Raw genomic sequence first — 20,775 nt, forward strand, 5'->3', positions numbered from 1 at the left:
ATATATATATATATATATATATATATATATATATATATATATATATATATATATATATATATATATATATATATATATATATATATATATATATATATATATGACAAATAGGTCCCACTAACTTTTAGCTTTTCCCATCCATGCTATATCCCTCCAACCAAAAAAAGAAATTGGATCGCCATATCCAACAAAATATGGATGGCCATATCCTATCCATGTATGATCGTGAACCAAACACACCCTGAGTGTCTCACACTGCGTAATTTTTGGTTTTGGGGCTTTCTTACGGTTGGGCCTTTTAAATTTGGGCCGGACGAGGAGAGGGGGGGGGGGGGGAGGGGAGGGTGGGATCCCTGTGTTGGGCTAGGGTGGTGCCTCCATGTTGTAGGTATGAGGGTAACAAGGTATTTTAGATTTTGGGCCGGGTTCCTGGGCACCCCCCCCATGGCCCATTGCGCTCCGCCCCTGTCGAGGCTATGGAAGAAGGTAAGACGACAACGAGACCTCGCCGGAGGTTGCGGTGGAGGTATGCCGACGAACTCGCCGCCACTTGCACCCCCCCTGACGAGCGTCGAGGCTGTGGAAGGAGGGATGACGATGACAACCTTACCAGTGAAGGTGTCTCCCTGATGAGCGTGGAGGCTGTGGGAGGAGCGTCGTCTATGAGACTACGACCCCGCTGCCAGTTGCTCCATCGCGAGCACGCTCCGGTTCACCAGCAACGCCACGGCTCTGGCGGCCATGATGCTAGACCCATTCTTCGGCATCGTCCCCATCCGGCCACCGAGGAGCTTGCCGAGCTTGGCCACCATGTCCTCTCGACAGCTTCACCATCGTATTCTCCAGGACATGTGTGTCATTACTATGTGCTTAAGACTCAAGCTCCCAGTCTGTTGTAGTCTGGTTGTGTATGTTTGTTGCACTTTGGATATTTGGGTGTTTCATTATCTTTTGGTCGGATGTTGCATAAGATGTGCAATATTTTTTCTTTGATGTTCCACACAATAGGCTCTCGATGTTGCACTTAGTTTTTTTTTTCAATGTTGCATGTGTGTGAAACAAATTTTACCAAACAATGAAACATTTTTCACTTAGTAATTGAACACCTGAAATAATTTTCGTTGAAACATTATATTCCGAGTGATGAAATATCCGCAACATTCTTTTTTATATGGTGAAACACCGTTTGAAGATTCTGATCCCTAGTCCTCTCCGTTTTGTTTTGCGTGCATTTTTATTTTCAAGATAACGTGTTGATGTACATATATGCTAACAGACTTTCAAACTTGGTGTGCTATTTGGTCGCCTATTATATTTTACCACAGCTTACCACCACATATTAGATCATATAAGCTTGATTAACTTATTCAACTATTTACACTAGTACGAGACCCTTTATCGGTACCGGTTGGGAGCCATTCATAGATATCGGTTTCCCAGGCAGCACCAATGCCCAACCGCATAGGTAAAACTGGTATCTATAAAGATTATAGCTATCGGTTCCTTATTCCCCATTATAGGTGCCGATTCTTACTTAATAATCAATACCTATAATCCTAACAACTGTGTTAACAACCAAATTTGGTAATATCGGCATTGGGAAAGAAGATTAGATCGAAGCAAAGTCGGAGGCGGAGATCGAGTTCGGAAACAGAGCAGGAATCGGCTGGAGTCCAGATCGGCTACGATTAGGATCGGCTGGGTCTGAGTCGAGCTAGGTAAGCCGATGCAACTGATTCCGACAATGCAACTTGATGTATGACATCGGGTTGAATTGAGGTGCTTCAAGGTGATTGCCGCACATGGATAGAGTCATGAGAAGGAAATTGTATCTATTAATTAGGATGTTTTAGGTAATTTCCTTAGAGATATGCTTGGGCAAAAGTCTGCCGCAAAGACTTATGGTATCTTAGAGTTTGTTAGAAATAGTAGTCGTGTCCGTTATGGACATATCTTGTAATTTTCGGGTATAACTAGACCCGAGCCCTATGTAACTTTTAACACACAGGTTCAATACAATCTCGGCGCATCGCCACCCTTTTTTGCTTTAGTTTTATTTCGACGAGTTATTGCTTTCGGGTTGAGCTGCATCGGTTTCGATCTTCAACAAGAGGTAAATCTTGTTATGGTGGCTTGCGTTCTTGGAATTAGTGCTTCCATCTTTATGACACTCTAATCTTGTTTATGTAATTCGTCGAGTTATCATATATCCTACACAATCCTTGGCAATATCGATATCCAATCTACAATCGGCTAACATCCGTCAATAGAAGGCAGCCGATTAGGTTAAATACCGATGTTGACTTAGATTATATAGGATATCTACCACTCTATGACACATCCAATGGCTTGATTGTCTAGATATTGTCTTTCTTTTCATACTTATAGCTGCATCAGTTAAGTTTGATCTTATGAGTCGTGATTAGAATCTCAATCTCTAGCCCGCTTCTTGGTTGCTGATTAGGGTAGTATCGGAGTTTCAGCCGATCTTACCTGATTTAACTACTTTTTATCCTATATGCTTGATTGACATGTTAAATCTGCCCTTTACGTTAAAATCTTGCTGCATTTAAGTATATTAGGATTTTGTTTAGTATATTCTACTTGCTTTAATATCTTAATATAGAGTGGTATCGGAGTATTAGCCGATACATGCTAGATCTATCTGATCGGCTATGCTATAAACGTATATAGTCTCATTATTAATATATATTTCGATCTAAGTGATTTATACTGTCTCGGCATGGCGACCGATCTATCCCAATCACTTGATTTAAGTATATATCGATGTAAAGATTATATATTGTAATATCTTTAGCCGATCGAGTAGATTTAGTCCCTCCTTATTTATTAATGACTGCCGATCGATGCATATATGACATCGGCTCAAAGATAAATGATATGTCATCGGCACCTAGCCGATCTGCTATCATTTATAGATTTAATTGCGGTTTCTTTGCTTCTATTTTTTGTTGATTACAGGATGAAATCAACTGGCACGCTCATACATTCGAAGGCGAGCTTTGGACCTGCACTGGAGTTAAGCAGATCTCCTAGGCCTCGTGTTTTCTGTCAACAAACTGGTAACTTAATGCCCAACAATCCTCTGAACTCGTTCTAAATATGTGCAAAATCTATAAAATATGCATGCAAGAATTTATACCAAAGCACTAAAATCTACATCCAAAATGCTAAAATCTAGCAATTCTCAAAGAAACAAGCATGGATAAGAGAGAGGTTGATAGAGTATAGAGAAACTAACCTCAAACAGGGGTGGTGCTAGAGTCATTAGGGGGGGGGGTTCCCAGGAACCCGGCGAAAAAAAAATTTGTAACTAAACCTTACCTATTTTCACCATGCGTGCACCTCCCCCTCAATATAAATTTAGGCACTCATACAAATTAAACTCGATATAAAGTAGAGTAAATTAAACAAATGGCACCCCCTTCATTTCGTTCTAGCTCCGCCCCTGACCTCAAATAAAAAAAAAGAAACAAAACCTCCCCTCCTCTACGTCGACAAACTATACCTGCAGACGGTATTTATAGAGTATGGGGATCATTGAACTAGGGTATATGCGAGATCGGACCCATGAGACAAAGGACAAAGATTTATACTGGTTCGAGCCTTCAAGATAAGTAATAACTTACTCCAATTTATACGTAAATTTGTATAGGAATACCACACGGATTACAATAGGAAGTAAGATGGCTAAATTAACCCACCGACTAGGAGCTGTCGAGAACGGACCGGCAAGATCTACTCAATGATATGGCGTTAGCTTTCTCTGGATTGCTTCTAGATGTGCCTTTGGTTATGGCTTATAACTCGATGCCCCTCTCTAGACGAGGGGGCCTTGTATATATAGTGAAGATTATCTTCCTCTACAAGTAAAACTCGGAGAGATAGACCAAGATATGGGTTTAAGTAGACCTTACCTTTCTTGACTAGAACTCTGACAACTTTTATTCCGGGAAGATAATTTTATTCTTTATCCGTCATATATACTTAATCAAAGGATACCTTTCCGTATACTATTAGATATATGCTATTGCCGTATTCTACAAACCCATGTATAGAAGATATGACTTATCCTTGACACTGACACTCTAGTTAACCGCTTGAGCAGAATAGAGGTGCCACATTGTCTGCTCCCGGCCAGTTCGAGGTAGGTGGGGACATTTATACTGCATACACATAGATACCGACTCTTGGAACAAAAGTAGTACCTATCACTAGTTATAGGTACCTGTCGGTGACATGGGACCGGGAGTATCATGACTTAGAGACTTGAGGCAGACACGATCACCCACGTGGCCTAACCCCCTCGGGGGGGTCGGGCCCGAGGGTGATACGGCCGCCCTTCTCTTTGTCTCCCCGAGGGGTCGGACCACTACCGGGGCCGAGGCGCCCCGACCCCTTGTGGGTTTTGCGCCGCGTATATGGGGTAGGTGAGCATAGCGGGGCTCACCTAACCACATTTATTGCGGTTTGGACGAGCGCGTCACGCCGCATGTAACGCAGTGCAGCGCGCTCGTTTATCCGGTCTGTGACCGGTCACAGACCGGTCAGATCGTGGGTTAGGTGGCGACAGGCGGTCTGACGCACGCCTCGCCCCATCCCGTCAGGACGAGAGCCTCCAAGCACTCGTCCCTAGCCGGAACCGGCGTGTTAGCTCCTGGAGATGGCACGTTGGTTCCGGTCAGATATATGCCAGGCTTCATCCTAACCATTACAGGCAAGATATTGTATGAAGAAGGGCGAACATGCAGATTGTTAAACTGACACGTGGTGGACAAGAATGACCGATTTGTGACCGGTCTGACAATGGTCATGTCGTCAGCAGACAGCCATGTTCTCACGTCGCGCCTGCTTCCGGCGGAAGTGGAGGTAGGTATGGGCCGTCCCATCAGAAGGTCATTCGGACGGCAGCCATACAAATCTCCGTCCATTAATGAAGAGAAGTCAAGTAAGAAAGAGAGGGAGAGATGGTGCATGTGGTATCCCCTTGAGATATAAAAGGAGGACCTTGCCCACTTAGAGAAAGGGAGGGGAAAAACGATCCCAGAACGATCGGGGGCTGGCTCGCACTTTGTAGCTTCTTCATACACAGATCCACCAGAACACAGGAGTAGGGTATTACGCTTCTCAGCGGCCCGAACCTGTATACATCGCCCGTGTCTTGTGTGTTTCCATTCTCGCGAACTTTCCACAGACCAAGAGCTTAGAACCTCACCCAGGGCCCCCGGCCGAACCGGCAAAGGGGGGCCTGCGCGGTCTCCCGGTGAGGAGCCCCACGCTCCGTCAGTACCGGTTACCTATCCCTAATTTATAGGTGCCAGTTCCATGTTAAGAACCAACATCTATACCTCCGAGAAAAAACCACCCATCTTAAGAAAGTATCTGTGGATCATTAGTGCGACCTACTTTTAGGTGCTGGTTTTGTCATAGGAACCGTTATCTATACCCCCTCCCCCCTCCATATATGTGTTGGTTTTTTAAATAAATCGGTACCTATCAATGGTTGACCTGTAGGTTAAAAACCGGCACTTATAGTGCAAGTTATATCTTCTAACCGATACCTATAAGTTAGGATAGGTGTATATTTAAATTTAACTAGCACCTATGAGCCCATTTTTGGTATTTCTTATTACCACAGATAAATCCACAAGCGCACAGAATACCGCTGTAGCACTTCGCCATCGGGTGACCCCAAAAGGATATCGAACTCAGGGAACGTGTGTAATCTATCTAATGCTAAGACGATTCAAGGACAACAACTATAGGTAGGCAGGCTAGAGAGGACTTTCTATGCGCTTTAATTATCTACGCTAAGCAAAGGTAATTTACTATCTGTTGCTTCGGGCACCGACCCCTACTGGTCTGTCAGCGTGGTTCCAGCTATAGCTCTATGATGTATCTGAACGTGGAGGATTACTGGGACGGGATTCAGGGCTGTCACCACCTGCCGCCTACCTCCGACAAATCCGTGGGATACACAACAAACAAAGGTAATCTCTAACCTAGATACCACGTCTATGTTATTAATTACTACTCTAATACTTGTACAGTAACTTCCTTCTTTATCTAGAGTCCTAGTACTAGAGCACTTAATATAAATACTAAACAATGAACCCGCAAAGATGGAAATATATCTTACTCAGACTAAGTAATTAAATAACATAAGAAAGGAATGTAAATGCTTACTTAATAGAAGAAGTTCTCCGAACCCGGAACAGAGTGTACCGACAGCTCCGGTACTCCTCCAGAATTCCTCGTAGGAAGCTACACTCGTCGAGGTAGAAGTCGAATAAGCGCCAAACTTCCGGGCACTCCTCCAGAGTTTCCCCTCACTCTCTACCTTATTCTAATGATACAATAGAGCCTCTTTTAATTCAGCTCAAAGTTATGTGTCGGAAATGAGAGTGAACTCCTCCTTATATATGCTCCAAATGCCGGTTACTGCTATGGGAAATGACCAAACTACCCCGCAACCGCCATCAAGAAATAATCAGGAGCGTACACGTGTAAAATGATGATCAACGGCCGCAACAACGGGACCGAATTACATTAATTAATTATACTCGGGACCGAATTACATTGAGAACAACATAAGACTAACTTAAAATCTACTTAGTCGTAACCAACGATGGGACATCTCAGACTCGAACAATCTACTTAAACTATAGTACTACTAGTTCTTCAAGTAAGTACAAAATATATTCCTACTACCTACTTCAAAAAAAAATTTCTCTTAAATTTAAATCACTGATCCGATCTACAATCCATTACATCGTTGTATTCGTAATAATTAAATATTTATAACAAGATCTCACATGATTATATTTTTTTATAAAAAATACAAATTACATTTATAGTATATTTAAATTACTTTTAGATTTTATTAAATTACTTCTTAGACATAAAAAAGTAAATCCAATAAAGCCTAAAAGTAATTTATATATATTATAGAAGTTACTTAAAAAAATAACTTGTCACAACATTAAAAGTAAATCTATTTTGGGGGTAAAAACATAAGTCTATCTAGAAATTAAATTTAATCAACATATTATACAACTAACCAACAAAATAAATTATTCATTCAATGTCTAAAAAGTAATTTAAGCATAAGCCTTTTCGCCCTTTTTCCTTCTTTTTTTCGTTCATTTTTCCTCTTTTTTGGGTCCTTTTTTCCTTTCTTTCTCTCTGCTTCTTTTTCCCTTTTTTATCTATCTTTTTTTTGCCATTTTTTCCTTCCTTTTTTTCTTTGGTTTCGTTTTTTCTGTCCATATATTTTTTTCGCTGTTTGTTTGTCCGGCCTTATTTAGATAAAAAAAATTTGGCCAAAAATGTCACATCAAATGTTTAGTTATATGCATGGGGCATTAAATGTGGGGAAAATTGTGAAACGAATCGTTTGAGCCTAATTATGCCATGATTTGATAATGTGGTGCTACAGTAAACATTTGCTAGTGATGGATTAATTAGGCTTAATAAATTCGTCTTGCAGTTTACAGGTGGAATCTGTAATTTGTTCTGTTATTAGTTTATGTTTAATACTTCAAATGTGTGTCTGTATACTTAAAGAACTCTACCCCCAAAGAACTAAACACACCCTTTCGTCTTCTTTTCGCCTTTTTTTTCGTCCGCTTTTCTCTTCACTTTTTTTGGGTTGTTTTCCATCCTTTTTTTCTTTTTTTCCGTCATCTATTTTCCGCTGTTTTTTCCTCTGTTTTTTCGGCTTTTTTCCCGTCTGCCTTTTTCTTCGCTTTTTTTTGGTTTTTTTTATCCGCTGTTTTTTTTCTTTTTTTTTCTCGCCTTTTTTCTGAGATTTTCATCCGCTTTTTTCTTCATCGCTATTTTTTTAAGTTGCATTTTCTTGTAAGAGGTAAGAATTTGCTTTTTATCTGCCATGTTTTTTTTCCCGGGCGAACTCTTGCGTCGTCGCCACGTCCATATGTCTCCCCATGTGTTCTCTACACCAATTGATTGCAAAAATTGATTCAACCCTACTCCCTCTTCATTTTTCTCATGATTTTCTCTTTCAATTCGCTTTAATTCATTAAATTTAATCTTTATTTGAAAGTCACCGTTTTATCCCAAATTTTGTGGATTCGCTCCAATTTGGATAAAAACGGAAAAAGAAGATCGAGTGAATAAAAACCATCAACCAATTTTGAAATATCGAGAAAGATTCTTCTAGATTTGGTGGGGAGGATTCGACCGGATTTGATGGCTGAGACTGAAAAGGAAGGAAGGAGGAACGAGCTTTTGGTCCAAAAGCAAATAGTAGAATGTATAGCGATCCAAAAATATTTTTACCTATTGCAATGCACGAGTATTTTTTCTATATAATAAAAGTAATATACAACATATATATTTATTTTCATCATAATATAATCATGTAACATGTTGTTATAAAAATTTAATTAATCACAATGAATGCAATGGTATAATCGGATTGTAAATTGGATATGTAATTTGAAATAAAAGTTTATTTGAAGTTTTGCTATTAGGACTATCTTTCCTTGTTGCATGCTTGCATACTCTCCGCGTGGAAAAGAGATAAATGCTAATTAAACATATCTACTTTTTAAAAGTGCACTTGGTTGAACATGGTACTAGTTATGGAAAATAAATTGGGTCGCTGATTTAGCCTATCACGAGACCACTAGATGTATAGTGGTGTCCCAAGATTAAGCAATTCGCTCTTGAGTGGATTAGTTCAGTCTTCAGCCATGACCAGAATATGTGACATTTTCAGGAGATAAAAAATCAAATAAATTACAACAAAATTTTGGTAGCCTTTCTCCTCTTTTAGGATATTTTTTATAATTAAATAGCAAACAATATAATAGCTGACAATATATGACGCACCTATTCACTCCCCAAGATAGCCTTATTCATAATATAGCCTGTTTGGTGCAGCTCCTGGGCTTCTTTCCTAATTTCGATTAATTCAGTTATTTTGGTTAATCGAGGGTCATGATCGTAATTTCGGTTAGTGAAGAAGCACGACCGAATTTCTAGCCGAAAAGCACGGTCTCGGTAATTTCGGTTTCGCGCGGTCGGTTAATTAGTTCAGTTTGTTTCTATCCCTCCCGACACTCCTACTCCCAACACTATCTCGATCTCTATAACCCGACTGGCTTAGCCACTAATCGCCTATGTCAGGTTATTGATTAGCAACTCGTCTATGATCTTAGTGTTTTCTTCTTAAGTCTCTAGATGGGAAATTCTTTTTCCGGAGGTCCATTCGTTTAAATTCTAACAATATGTAAATATATCATTTCACAAATATATAAGTTATTGAATTGTTTTAAAAAATATAAATATTTACATATTCTTTTAAATAATTCAATAACATATTTTTGCCAGAAGTTTGTAAGGTGGGACAGCCAATGCTGGTGATAGTATTTCATTATGAATTTAGGTACTGATCTGCAACTCTTTTTTCATGAAGGGATAAAATGTTCTTGCATATGCTAAGGCCTTGTTTAGTTGAGGAATTTTTTTTGTCACATCAGATATACGGACACACATTTAAATTATTAAACGTAGTCTAATAACAAAATAAATTACAGATTCTGTCAGAAAACTACGAGACGAATTTATTAAGCATAATTAATCTATCATTAGCAAATATTTACTGTAACACCACATTGTTAAATCATGGCACAATTAGGCTTAAAAGATTCATCTCGCATTTACACGAAATCTCTGTAATTGGTTTTTTTTCTACATTTAATACTCCATGCATGTGTCCAAACATTCAATGTGACAGCGTGAAAATTTTTATTTTGGGAACTAAACCGGGCCTAAAGCTAACTTCAAAAACATGCCCTTGAAGAACAAAAAATAATATGTGTTTGAAATACCTATCATGCATGTTATGTCTGGTTGCGAAATTGTTTGAATGTCTGCTTTACATGTCCTTCATTTTGTCATTGATTTGTGTTATCACTTTAAACAGTGTCTTTGTTTGAACATTTGGACCTTTATTTGGGAGCATAAATTGTAAAGAGCGCAGAGAGAAGAGAGAGAGAGAGGAGGCAGAGCAACCGCGTGTATACATGAAGTGAGCGGGAGGGTGCCCGATAATTTGGACTATCGAGGTTGAGGATTTTCCATATAAATACTTTGCAATTATTCACCCGGGCGTTGCGCCGTCCATCACTATCGGCCTTTCCTATGGTTTTCTAAATGGGCCTCGCTGGAATTTGGACACCGAACTTGATATGAAGCTTCGAACCTGTTTGGGGAGTTTGTTGTAGCTACAACTTCCCTAGAAATCTAAAGCTCTCCCAAACAATTCAGTTTTTTTATCTAGATTCTCAGAAACTGAGAAACTGCAATTATAGAATTCACAGAAATGAAAGACATAAGTTGAAAAACCTAGCTTTTTTAGATTCTTAAAAGCTAACTACCAACCAGTTTCTTCTCAGAACTTTAAGCTTCCTCGTAGGTGAACCTTGACGTGACCAATTTTCAGCATCCGGTAACCGGTGGAGCTCCTTGTTGCCGTCCACAATCACCATTGTTGGAGATTGATCTCTCTATTCCGATTACAAGCTTGTACTATAAAGCAATATGAGTGCCAGATTTCCTCTGGTTTCCATAGCAGCTTCCTGGCTAGCAGTGTGTGTACCAAGGAAAGAAGTCGGAACCGTGTATAAAAAAGTCAGCAAGAGTAATCTGTTCAGATTCCTTCCTCTTCGAAGGAGAACACACAAAGTATTTGGAGAATTGAGAGAACACACAAAGTATTTGAACAACCAATTCATTCATAACATCTCTCAATTGCAAAAAGGGTGATCGAATTGATTGTTGAAATTTTGCTATGATGTCAAATTAGTTCTTAATGTTACATATTGTCCAAACAAATCTTTAAAGATTGTACATGACTTAATATTGTCTTTAGACCCACTGAAAATGCCACATCTTTCATACATACAAAGTCAACATTCAAATGCTCATTTTGCCCATCATTTTCTAGACAAAAAATAAAGAAAAACAAAAATAGAAAGCGAACACAAAACAAAGGAAAATGCCACATACTTTAATTACCAATGCGACATTTTTTTAACGAATGGACAATTGCCGTTGTTTTTTTTCTCTCCATTGTCTTTCTCAGTGACGGATCTAGAAATTTTTCTTAGCCTGAGAAAATCTAGCGATAAAAAACAAATTAACAAGTAAACACAAATACATATAGCATTTTATCATGGATAGAAGTAAATTGGGCTATTAGCTAATGACTATGTATGATAATTAGTGCTAATCTAATGGTGCATGTATGCAGCTAGGCTAATAGCTAAGCACCATAGTTAGTTCTAATGTATGGGTGCGTGCAGCGGAGCCCGGGCGCCTGCCCGTGCTGGCCGGGCCTTGGCTCCGCCACTGGTCTTTCTCTATTTTCTATGGAAAATGTAAGTGTAAAAATAGATATTCAAATGTTGAATTTGGATGATGTTTTATGTTCAAGTGGCATTTTTAATAGACCCAAGAAGATAATATTAAGCCACGTAACAAACTTTGAAGACTTGTTTAGACAATACAGAATTTCAGGATCTAAATCTATCTTGTTACTATTCATCAGGATCCTCTGTGAGGTCCCGGATGGAGAGAAGCGCTTAGAAAATTCGTTGATAAGCATGAGAATAACATCGATGATGCCGTCCGGCATCCATCTATCATCAATATGTTACTACATATACTCTTTGTATCATAAAAAATTAAATCTATATTGAGATGTGATATTTACTAATACAATAAATCTAAACATAAATAATATTATATTTTTATTATTCTAGATTGAATTTTTATGTGACAGATAGTGTAATCATACAGATTTTTCAGAGTAATTCGTCTGCAAAGACACCGAAAGGAGACAGATTCTCGTTAGAAAGAAAGGAAAAGAACACGTACGCGAGAAAGCACAGATTCTAAACATATAGACATAAATCTTTGAGGGACTGGTGTGGTGCATATTGTTCAAAGATATTTCCGATCGGTGTGTATAAATACATAGCCCGCGGCGACGAGCAGGTTACGTGCCGATCGAGTTGGAGGGCAAGAAATCACAAGAAAAACTGCCTGTGCGCCAAGGAGACCAACACAAGACAGAAAGAAGATGATGAGGAGGTCGATGTTCCTTCCCGTCTGCGCGCTCGTCCTCGTCATGCTCTGCGTCTGCGTGGCGAGCCACATGGACGTGGACGAGCGCCGAGGCGGAGCTCGCGCCTACATGGGCGGCCACGGCAGGCCCGTGGGCATCAGACCCAGAACCAGCGGCAGCCCGCGCGGCCTCAGCGGCGGCACCTGGGCGGCGTGCGCCGGCTCATCGCTGCTCGCCGCCGCGGCCATGCTCATGTAGCCGCGCTTATATATATGTTCTGGATAGTTTTTGGTTGCTTCCTATAACAGTGTAAGGCTACGTGATGTGTGTGGTGTGGTTGGGTAGCTGGAATTTGGTGATGCGTTCCGGCGGGTGTCCGGTCTGTCGCTAAGATCGTAAAGATGCAAGCGGGACGGGAGTTGGACGTGCCCGCCCCGCGGGTCGCATTGCCGGCCAAGGTGACATGCGTGCTAGCAGATGACCCGCCCCGCACATTTCTGCGTGTTACCTTGTCCAACGGGATCCTTGGGTTGATCCAGCAAGCAAACAGTCCACTACCAAGTTGGCAAGTTATACCACTACCTGTACTAAGATTATTTCTGAATTAATCTGTGTACCCTTATCACCTGCTGCTCTATAACATGGCATAAAATCAAATAAGAATTAATAATGGTTCGGATCATTTCTAAAAACAAATGATTGGTTGAAACTCAAACATCGGAAGATCATAGGACATTTATAGGTCATGGGGACTCAACTGTGTAACAATTTAACAAGCTGAAAAATATTTTGTACTAAATCCTAACACTGCCATACAAAACATTCATAAAAAATAGAAAGAAAATCTTGTTAAATAGCATTCAGAATTCAGAGACTGACATAGGGAAAGTAAGTATTAAAAATTCCAAGACAACAAACGGTGTTACAATAAGGAGTCCCTCAATAACAAATCTAGCAGCTATTAATTTGACACATAAAGGGGTCCTTGGTAACTCACGATTTTTTTAAGTAGACTACTTCTAAAAATTATTGGACATTATAAAAACAGAATCGAGCTAGGTAGACTCGCTAAGTCCCAGTGACCCAGCCCCATCATGTCCTCAACCCACTCTCTCCCATCTCCTCTCCTCCTTCCTCTCTCCCCACACATACAAATTGGCTCGTGGGTGGTGAGTGGCGTCAACCGAAGGAGGGAGGAGTTGTCGATAGCGAGCTCCACCTCCCATAGGCTCACTCTCCTACTTGATGGTCAGTTGGTGGTGAGACGTTGACGTGGTGGCTACGTATCAAAGGTGGTTGGGTGGTGGTGGCTACTGATGATTACACTATGGCAAAGGAGGGCTGGAGGATTACGAGTGAAAGCCTAACTTGTTTTTGGGCCGACAATGGTGACGCTTGTCAACGCCATATCCCCCTTGGGGTTTTTGTCGTAGAATCTCTCCTTCTCTTCATGATAGATATCTTCATGTGAAAACCGCATCTTGATTTCACAGGACGGGCAATAGTGGCGCTCTCGGTGTTTTATCCTTCCTGGAGGTGTCGTTTGAAGATCCATTTCTCTAACAGTGTTGTGTTCAACAGCAGGATCCGTTTGTAGACATATGTTATGGCTTCTTTTTTTTTTCTAATTTCATGGCTATAACCTCTCGGGACTATAGGCTTATATTTCTTATTACTATATCAATATGAAATGACGCACTATCTCATTTGTATTGTTTAAAAAAATTATACATAGAAAAAATGAAGAAAAATAGGGGAAAACCACAAGTTCACTGTACCGCTCAAAATCTAATAATTGATATTATTGCATTGTACACCTTATTTTCAATCACCATTTGACTCAACAAAAATGAGAAAACTTACATGCGAACTAGAAATATCTAACCGTCGATGAGATGGATCGAATGATCACACATATTTTTTTTCTTCGTTTCATATTATAAGTCGTTTTTATTTTTTTTTTCTAATCAAATGTTTTTAAGTTCGGTAAAGTTCGAAAAATATGTGCAGTTTACCGTTCAAATACTCCTCTGTCATGTCACAACTTTGCAACAACAGGCGTACTACGGCTTCTCTCGCAGAAGTGGGTGGTGAGAGTGGTACCGGTGCAGTCCCAAGTTGCCGTAGAGTAACACACCAGTACACCACGAAACGCGCAGATAAACCCAAGAACGATTAGGACACACGAAACCATGGCGACGCAAGCGACGGCGAGAGAAATTGCGGTGGTGGGAGTGATCGGCGCGGGGCAGATGGGCTCGGGCATCGCCCAGCTCGCCGCCGCCGCCGGCTGCGGCGTCCTCCTCCTCGACTCCGACACCGCCGCCCTCTCCCGCGCCGTCGACTCCATCTCCTCCTCCCTCCGCCGCCTCGTCGCCAAGGGCCAGCTTTCTCAGGTGAGCGCGTTGACCTCCCAAAAATCGTGATCTTTTTTCTCGCCAGAAGACATAAGGTCACCCCTTTTAGTCTTGCTCGGTGATGTAGGCCTCCTGTGAGCATTCCATCGAGCAGATTAAGTGCGTCTCCAGTGTGCAAGAGCTTAGGGATGCGGATCTTGTGATTGAGGCTATCGTGGAGTCAGAAGACATAAAAAAGAAGCTGTTTGTTGAGCTGGATAAGATCACTAAACCTTCTGCTATTCTTGCCTCCAATACTAGCTCAATCTCTATAACCCGATTGGCTTCAGCCACTAATCGCCCCTGTCAGGTTTCCCTGATCTCCACGCTGTCTTTTAATGCTGCTAGTTCCTTCCTAGACTCAATTGCCAATCATATGCTTACTTGTTACTTTTGTGTTGGTATAACATATTGTTTTGGGGCAACCTCCTGGATTGAAAAGGAGAATGCGCTTGTTTAGAATTTCATATCGGGTTAGTGATGCACCTGTGCGTTAACTTTTGGGTTGCATTTTTGCCAGAAGTTTGTAAGGTGGGACAGCCAGTGGTGGTGATTAGTATTGCGTTCTGAATTTAGGTACAGATCTGTTTACTTCATTTCAAGGAAGGTAGAAAAGGTTATTGTATATACTAAAGCTAACTTCAAAACATGCTCTTGAAGATAGAATGCAAATTTGGTGGATATACCTATCATGCATGCTCCGTTTGGTTGCGAAATTGTCTGAACCTCCGGTTTACATGTCTTTCATTTTGTAGTTCGATTTGTGTATCACTTAAAACTTGCCTCTGTTTGAATGCTCAGATCTTTGGGAGTAATAAATCAGAGAGTTTTTCTTGCTGCAGGTGATTGGTATGCACTTTTTTAACCCTCCTCCGATAATGAAATTGATTGAAATCATACGTGGGGCTGATACATCAGAAGAGGTTTTCACTAAAGTCAAATCTTTTTCTGAAAGGTAACTGAAAGCTTTGTGTTTACACCTTCTGTTAGGCCTAGTACTCCAATTCTATTTCTGATGTACACAACTTCAGAAAACATGTCCAATGTTATGTAACTTCTGCACAGTTTAAATTAGATTCCAAATTGAAATGTATGGTACTATTTCATAGCTGGTACATGGAATTTTTGAGAAGTCACAGGAAATGTTGCATTCAGAATTCGCTTGTAGTTTAGGTCCGCAAATTAGCATCGCAAACTTTATTTCCTTGGTCAGGACATCCATCAGGTGAAGTGCATATTTAGAATTCACTTCTAGTTTAGGTCCGCAAATTAGCATCGCACACTTTATTTCCTTGGGCAGGACATCCGTCAGGTGAAGTGCATATTTTCTTTAATAGGAATATTCTACCTCTCAAATTATTTCAACTCCTGTGTTTATTGTGGTTCAAAATGAATTTACGCTGTATATAAATACACAATGCTACTTGCGTGCCCACGGCCACACATGTTGTTCAGTACAAGTTAAAGCAACAACTGGATCCATATCAAGTAGGTTTGCCCTAGCTGAAAGATCTCTATTCTTATCGGGTAAAAAGTCCTGTTACACATTAAGTTTGAAGCCGTAAATCCGTTCAATGTAATGTTGGCAAGTACTTGTCCACTTGATATTGCCTGATTATTTTTGAACCTTGCAGGCTTGGGAAGACGGTAATATGCTCACAAGACTACCCTGGTTTCATCGTGAACCGCATCCTCATGCCAATGATCAACGAGGCGTTCTGGGCACTTTACACTGGAGTAGCGACTAAAGAGGACATTGATACGGGGATGAAGCTAGGCACGAATCATCCCATGGGACCTCTGCAGCTTGCTGATTTCATTGGTTTAGATGTCTGCCTTTCAGTGCTTCGGGTACTTCATAATGGCCTAGGAGATAGCAAATACAGCCCTTGCCCTCTTCTCGTTCAATATGTTGATGCTGGCCGACTTGGGAAGAAGCGTGGACAAGGCGTATACTCGTATAGGACAAGGTCTTCATCCATTAAACCGAGGTCATCTCTGTGAAAATCGATGTGCCTGCTGAGCAGAGAAAAGAATGCTCTTTATGGACTTTGTGTATCAATGTGAAAAAATAAGAAATGTGCAGTTTACAGGTCCAACATAAACACCTACAAGTTACGCCTTTGCAAGTTGCAACAACAGGATACTGCAGGCCATGTTTGGGCTATGTAAACAAAGTACTCGGGAAAAATGGCGGCCGTGTGATGTAAGCTAATATGAAATGTATAGATACTGAGCAGATCATGCCTTAGGACTTCTGTAATCTCCTATGCAGAACTTCTCGCACGGTTTGCATTTTCAGTCAGCACATATACGCACCGGAAATGATCAATGTTCACAAAAGGAAATGGATCACTAATAATTAACCACTATTGGTTAACAAATAAAGATTATGTGGAGGGTGATGTCCGTAATATTTTGTTCGAGAAAATTGAGAGGAAGCGTCTCTGGTATTGATTACTTCCAAGTATTGATAAACACAGTTAATGCCCAGGGCTCCAGGCGCAGCAGATAATCAAAAGAGAGATGAACTATTGATTTGAACCCAGCAAAAGCCATCATGATCTTACACTATAAGCACAATATAGCTTGACCTATATTCTGCTCAACTATAGACTGTAAACATCCGCTCATACTGATTCAGAAAGCCACCAAAAGACAACCTTAGTCATAACATACTCTTCTCTATATTCTGCTCAACTATAGACTGTAAACATCCGCTCATACTGATTCAGAAAAAAAAATACAGTGAACTCAATGGATCAGCCGACTGTACTATTAACTGGTGCCAAAAACATAATTGTGCTATGCTGCAGGTGCCATAGGGTCATTGTATGGATCAAACTTTACTATTCGTCTTGCATCAGGGAGCAACGGGTGCTTAATTGGTCTGTGCCCTTTCCTGTACCAATAACTGATAAGGTATGCTTCAAATTTCCTAACCTGGTAAACCAAAAATGTCAGGATGAACTTTTCAGAAATCTATACAAAAGAGCTACCGTAGGCAGAAAAATATAATATGCTCATACGATGGTCCAGACTCAGAGATCACAACAATGGCAAACCTAAGGTGTAACATCAACTGAGGGTTTTACTTGTAACATATTTTGCTCCAGTGTTTGATGGTACAGTATCTCTGTAAGATCATGTAGCAGTAGCACAGAAAACTTTGATTTAAAAAATTGATGAACAGACTATCTGGTGGTTAGGAGCATAGTTGTAAAGTTACACAAGGGAATAGTCAAAGCGTTTTCCAATAGATCAAGAAATTTGAAAGAATCCATAGTTTTATTAGCACAACACAATTCACTGGCTGGGTTTTCTAATAATGTACTAGTAGCAATTAGCATCTACACAAACTTAGGAAATCCATAAAGAGAAACAACTGTCACAAACTAGCAATTTAAGCAGTTTTTTCTTAAGAAAAAGGAAAAACTAATGCTCAGCCTAGGTTGTTCATAGTTGCCAACAAAATTATGCTTTTTTTTCCCCTTGTTATGCTGTAAATACGCTGATTGTTTCACAGGATAATTGAATAGCATACCTGTCTGACAATGTAAGATTCATTTGCAAAATTCAATGGTTCTGTAAGAACAGTAAGAAAACCATTCCTGTTTCCATAAACAACGTCAGTAAAGTATCGATCACCAACCTGGAAACATGAAAGAATAATCTTAGCTGTGTAAAATACATTAGAAGTAAAGTTGTCGCAAGTGATTATAGCCATTCCTACCAGAACAAGATTTGAGGCTGAACAACCAAAGTAACTCTCTATTTCCTTAGCTTCTCCACCAGGCTTCTTTATATCTGCAACCAGCAGAGAAGATGCATAAACAGAGTATCCCCATTATCTTTTATATGTGCAAATCAAAGCTACAGCCTCACACAGTCAACAAGAAAGATAATATCAAAACAAGAACTACTTTGCAGCCTAATTGCAAAGTTGCAATATATAACTTGCATATTTGACACGACGGAACCATTTAACAAATATTGGTGCCAAACAAAGCTGAAAGAATCATTAAAAATGAATTGGGTGACAAAGGACTGAACACTCCAATATTTCACAGATGACAGTTGAACAATCCAGCAGTTCCATAATTCCCCTTTCAGTTAACGATCGATTTACATTCTATGCAATGTCAGCCTCAATAACAAGAGAACAAAACGCATGGAGCATTCAAAGGGTTCTAAAGCGTTTGTATTGTAGGTCTCTTAGCGAAAAAAAAGGAGCTAAGTAACACAGAAATTTTCCACTAGTCAGAAATAAGAGGACAAGCACTTGCCATGCCTGATCACATGAACCCCCTGGATAACAGCCTCAATCGCCGTCGCCTCTAATCCATCCGGATCATACTGTTTCAACCCTGCGGAAATCCACAAACACATCAACTTCATCAGCTCAATGTTTCCTTTTCCCCCAAACCAACCGCTTTCTAATACTAGCAGGGAAGCAAGGCCCAGACCTGCGGAGTTGCTGTACACCGCGAGGGAGCCCGGCGGGAAGGCCGCGCGGCACTGGTCGAACGCGGCGGCGAGCGGCGGCCAGAGCCCGGGCGCGTAGGGCGCGGTGAGGGTGTTGTCCTTGTCGAACACGACGCCGCGGAACCCGGCGCGACGGAGCTCGCCCCAGTCGAGCCACCGGATGTCCTGCACGGACACGTGCGGCAGCGCGAGGCGCGGCTCGGACGCCGCGACGGCCGCCACCGCGGCCACGCCGGCCGGGTTGAACCGCTGCCCCAGCGAGCGCCGCCACCACGCGGCCGCGCCCATGCCGGCGGCGGTGGTGGTCGTGGGGTCGGCGCTGTTAGGGTTTGTTGCTCTGGGCGGCGGTAGGAGAGGGGGGGCACGGGAAGTGGTGGGAGGGAGAAATGGCACCGGCGGTGGACTTAACATCAGAGCGAGGAAGCGGTGGTGGGCTGGCTGTTGCCGCTTGGGTTGGGGAGAGATCGATAGGATATTCTTTGGATACAGGCGCCTGTATGCCCTCTTGTCACTGCGTGCGGGCCCATGTCGGCTGAAGTATGCGGACGGACTTGCAACTGGCGGTTGGAGTACATTGGATTGGATGGCTTCGGCCGCTTCGGCTGATAAGGGTATCCACAGGACATTTCTAGAGTGTTCTCACTAACATTAGTAGGAAATCCAGCTCGCAATGGAAGATATCTCTGATGGGCTTCTCAAAATCTGAAGCAACCCGGTGAGGGTACTATAGCCCACAATAGGTGTCTTGGCCCAAAGTAGCCCCAGATGAAAAATCCTCAAATAACCCTCTTTTCTTCCGCCGCTTCTTCTCGCTTCTTCTTCTCGCCATCGTCGCCCATCTCGCCGCCGCCTCCCAGCCTGCCGCCGCCACCTCCCTCCTCTCTCCCCCGCTCGCCGCCGCCGCTCTCCCTCGCCGCTCGCCGCCGCCGCCACCTCCCTCCTCTCTACCGCCGTTCTCTTCTCTTCTCTCGCGTCTTCTCGTCTCCTCCGCCTCCTCTCTCGTCCCCGACGCCGGCAGGCGTCCCCGCCCCACCCTGCCGCCGGCATCGAAGCGGCGGCATCGACGGCGCGTGGCGAGCGGCGAGCAGGGCACGGCTATCCCTCCGCCCGTCGCCGCCTCTCTACCTCCGCAAGGCGAGCAGGACACGGGGCGGGGTGGCCAACGGCGGATGGCGGGCGGCGGCGGGCCTCGGCGCCGTCCCGGATTTCCTTGCTCTTCTTCCTCTCTAATCTGGATTTGCTTGCTCTTTTTTCTTCCTTCCCGATCTGGATTTGCTTGGATGTGGTCTGCATGCAGTTCGGCGATTCGTCCGGCGGCGACTCCGGTTCTGCCCCGAGTGCACGCACACGCCTTGCCCCTACGCCGCGTCGTCCTCATCCCCTTCCTCCGGCCAAGGGTGGAATAGGAATATGAACTGGGGAACCGGTACCCATAGGAGCCCGTCGCCCACCAATGGGTCTCTCGGCTGTGTCACTCCGCCAAAAAGCGGCGAGAGGCGCATCCCTCAGCCAGGGGTCGCGTCGCATCGTGGGGAGCCAGGGGTCGCGTCGCATCGTGGGGAGGCGGCTCGGACGGAAAAGCGGACGGCATAGGGTGAGAGGACGAGCTGAAGACACCGATTGTAGATGGCCTAAGCCGAGCGGAAACAAATGAGATTTTAGCAGTTTGAAAGATAAACTGAAAAAAGAAAATGACGAAGAACACCCAAAGTAATTTAAAATTGAGTTTGGAAATATAAATTTAAGCTAAGGCTTAAAAGCCGGCAAGCGGAATAA

General features: G+C 42.3%; 2 protein-coding genes across 2 annotated transcripts; one reads left to right on the forward strand and one right to left on the reverse strand.

The window, feature by feature from the left end:
- The first annotated feature begins 14,273 nt into the window (after positions 1 to 14,273).
- Positions 14,274 to 16,928, forward strand: LOC4325632 (uncharacterized). The gene is made up of 4 exons (XM_015765790.3): positions 14,274 to 14,514; positions 14,603 to 14,824; positions 15,357 to 15,469; positions 16,149 to 16,928. The coding sequence occupies exons 1-4, from the start codon at positions 14,311 to 14,313 to the stop codon at positions 16,516 to 16,518; spliced, it is 909 nt and encodes a 302-aa protein (XP_015621276.1). The 5' UTR covers positions 14,274 to 14,310; the 3' UTR covers positions 16,519 to 16,928.
- A 98-nt stretch (positions 16,929 to 17,026) lies between these two features.
- Positions 17,027 to 19,468, reverse strand: LOC4325633 (phosphatidylglycerophosphate phosphatase 1, chloroplastic/mitochondrial). The gene is made up of 5 exons (XM_015765791.3): positions 18,981 to 19,468; positions 18,801 to 18,881; positions 18,248 to 18,321; positions 18,059 to 18,166; positions 17,027 to 17,457 (listed from the first exon to the last, which is right to left on the reverse strand). The coding sequence occupies exons 1-5, from the start codon at positions 19,408 to 19,410 to the stop codon at positions 17,320 to 17,322; spliced, it is 831 nt and encodes a 276-aa protein (XP_015621277.1). The 5' UTR covers positions 19,411 to 19,468; the 3' UTR covers positions 17,027 to 17,319.
- Positions 19,469 to 20,775: the final 1,307 nt, after the last annotated feature.

The sequence above is a fragment of the Oryza sativa genome, chromosome 1 (genome assembly GCF_034140825.1).
Source record: "Oryza sativa Japonica Group chromosome 1, ASM3414082v1".
Classification (NCBI taxonomy): domain Eukaryota; kingdom Viridiplantae; phylum Streptophyta; class Magnoliopsida; order Poales; family Poaceae; genus Oryza; species Oryza sativa.

What these genes read in the sequence shown, in the direction of transcription:
- LOC4325633 (XM_015765791.3), bottom strand. Translation starts at nt 19,410, where the DNA reads ATGTTAAGTCCACCGCCGGTGCCATTTCTCCCTCCCACCACTTCCCGT. An exon ending in GGTTCATGTGATCAGGCATG is followed by an intron (nt 18,322 to 18,800) that starts GCAAGTGCTTGT and finishes TGCTGGTTGCAG; the next exon opens with ATATAAAGAAGCCTGGTGGA. An exon ending in AATCTTACATTGTCAGACAG is followed by an intron (nt 17,458 to 18,058) that starts GTATGCTATTCA and finishes TTGGTTTACCAG; the next exon opens with GTTAGGAAATTTGAAGCATA.
- LOC4325632 (XM_015765790.3), top strand. Translation starts at nt 14,311, where the DNA reads ATGGCGACGCAAGCGACGGCGAGAGAAATTGCGGTGGTGGGAGTGATC. An exon ending in CCAAGGGCCAGCTTTCTCAG is followed by an intron (nt 14,515 to 14,602) that starts GTGAGCGCGTTG and finishes TCGGTGATGTAG; the next exon opens with GCCTCCTGTGAGCATTCCAT. An exon ending in CCACTAATCGCCCCTGTCAG is followed by an intron (nt 14,825 to 15,356) that starts GTTTCCCTGATC and finishes TTCTTGCTGCAG; the next exon opens with GTGATTGGTATGCACTTTTT.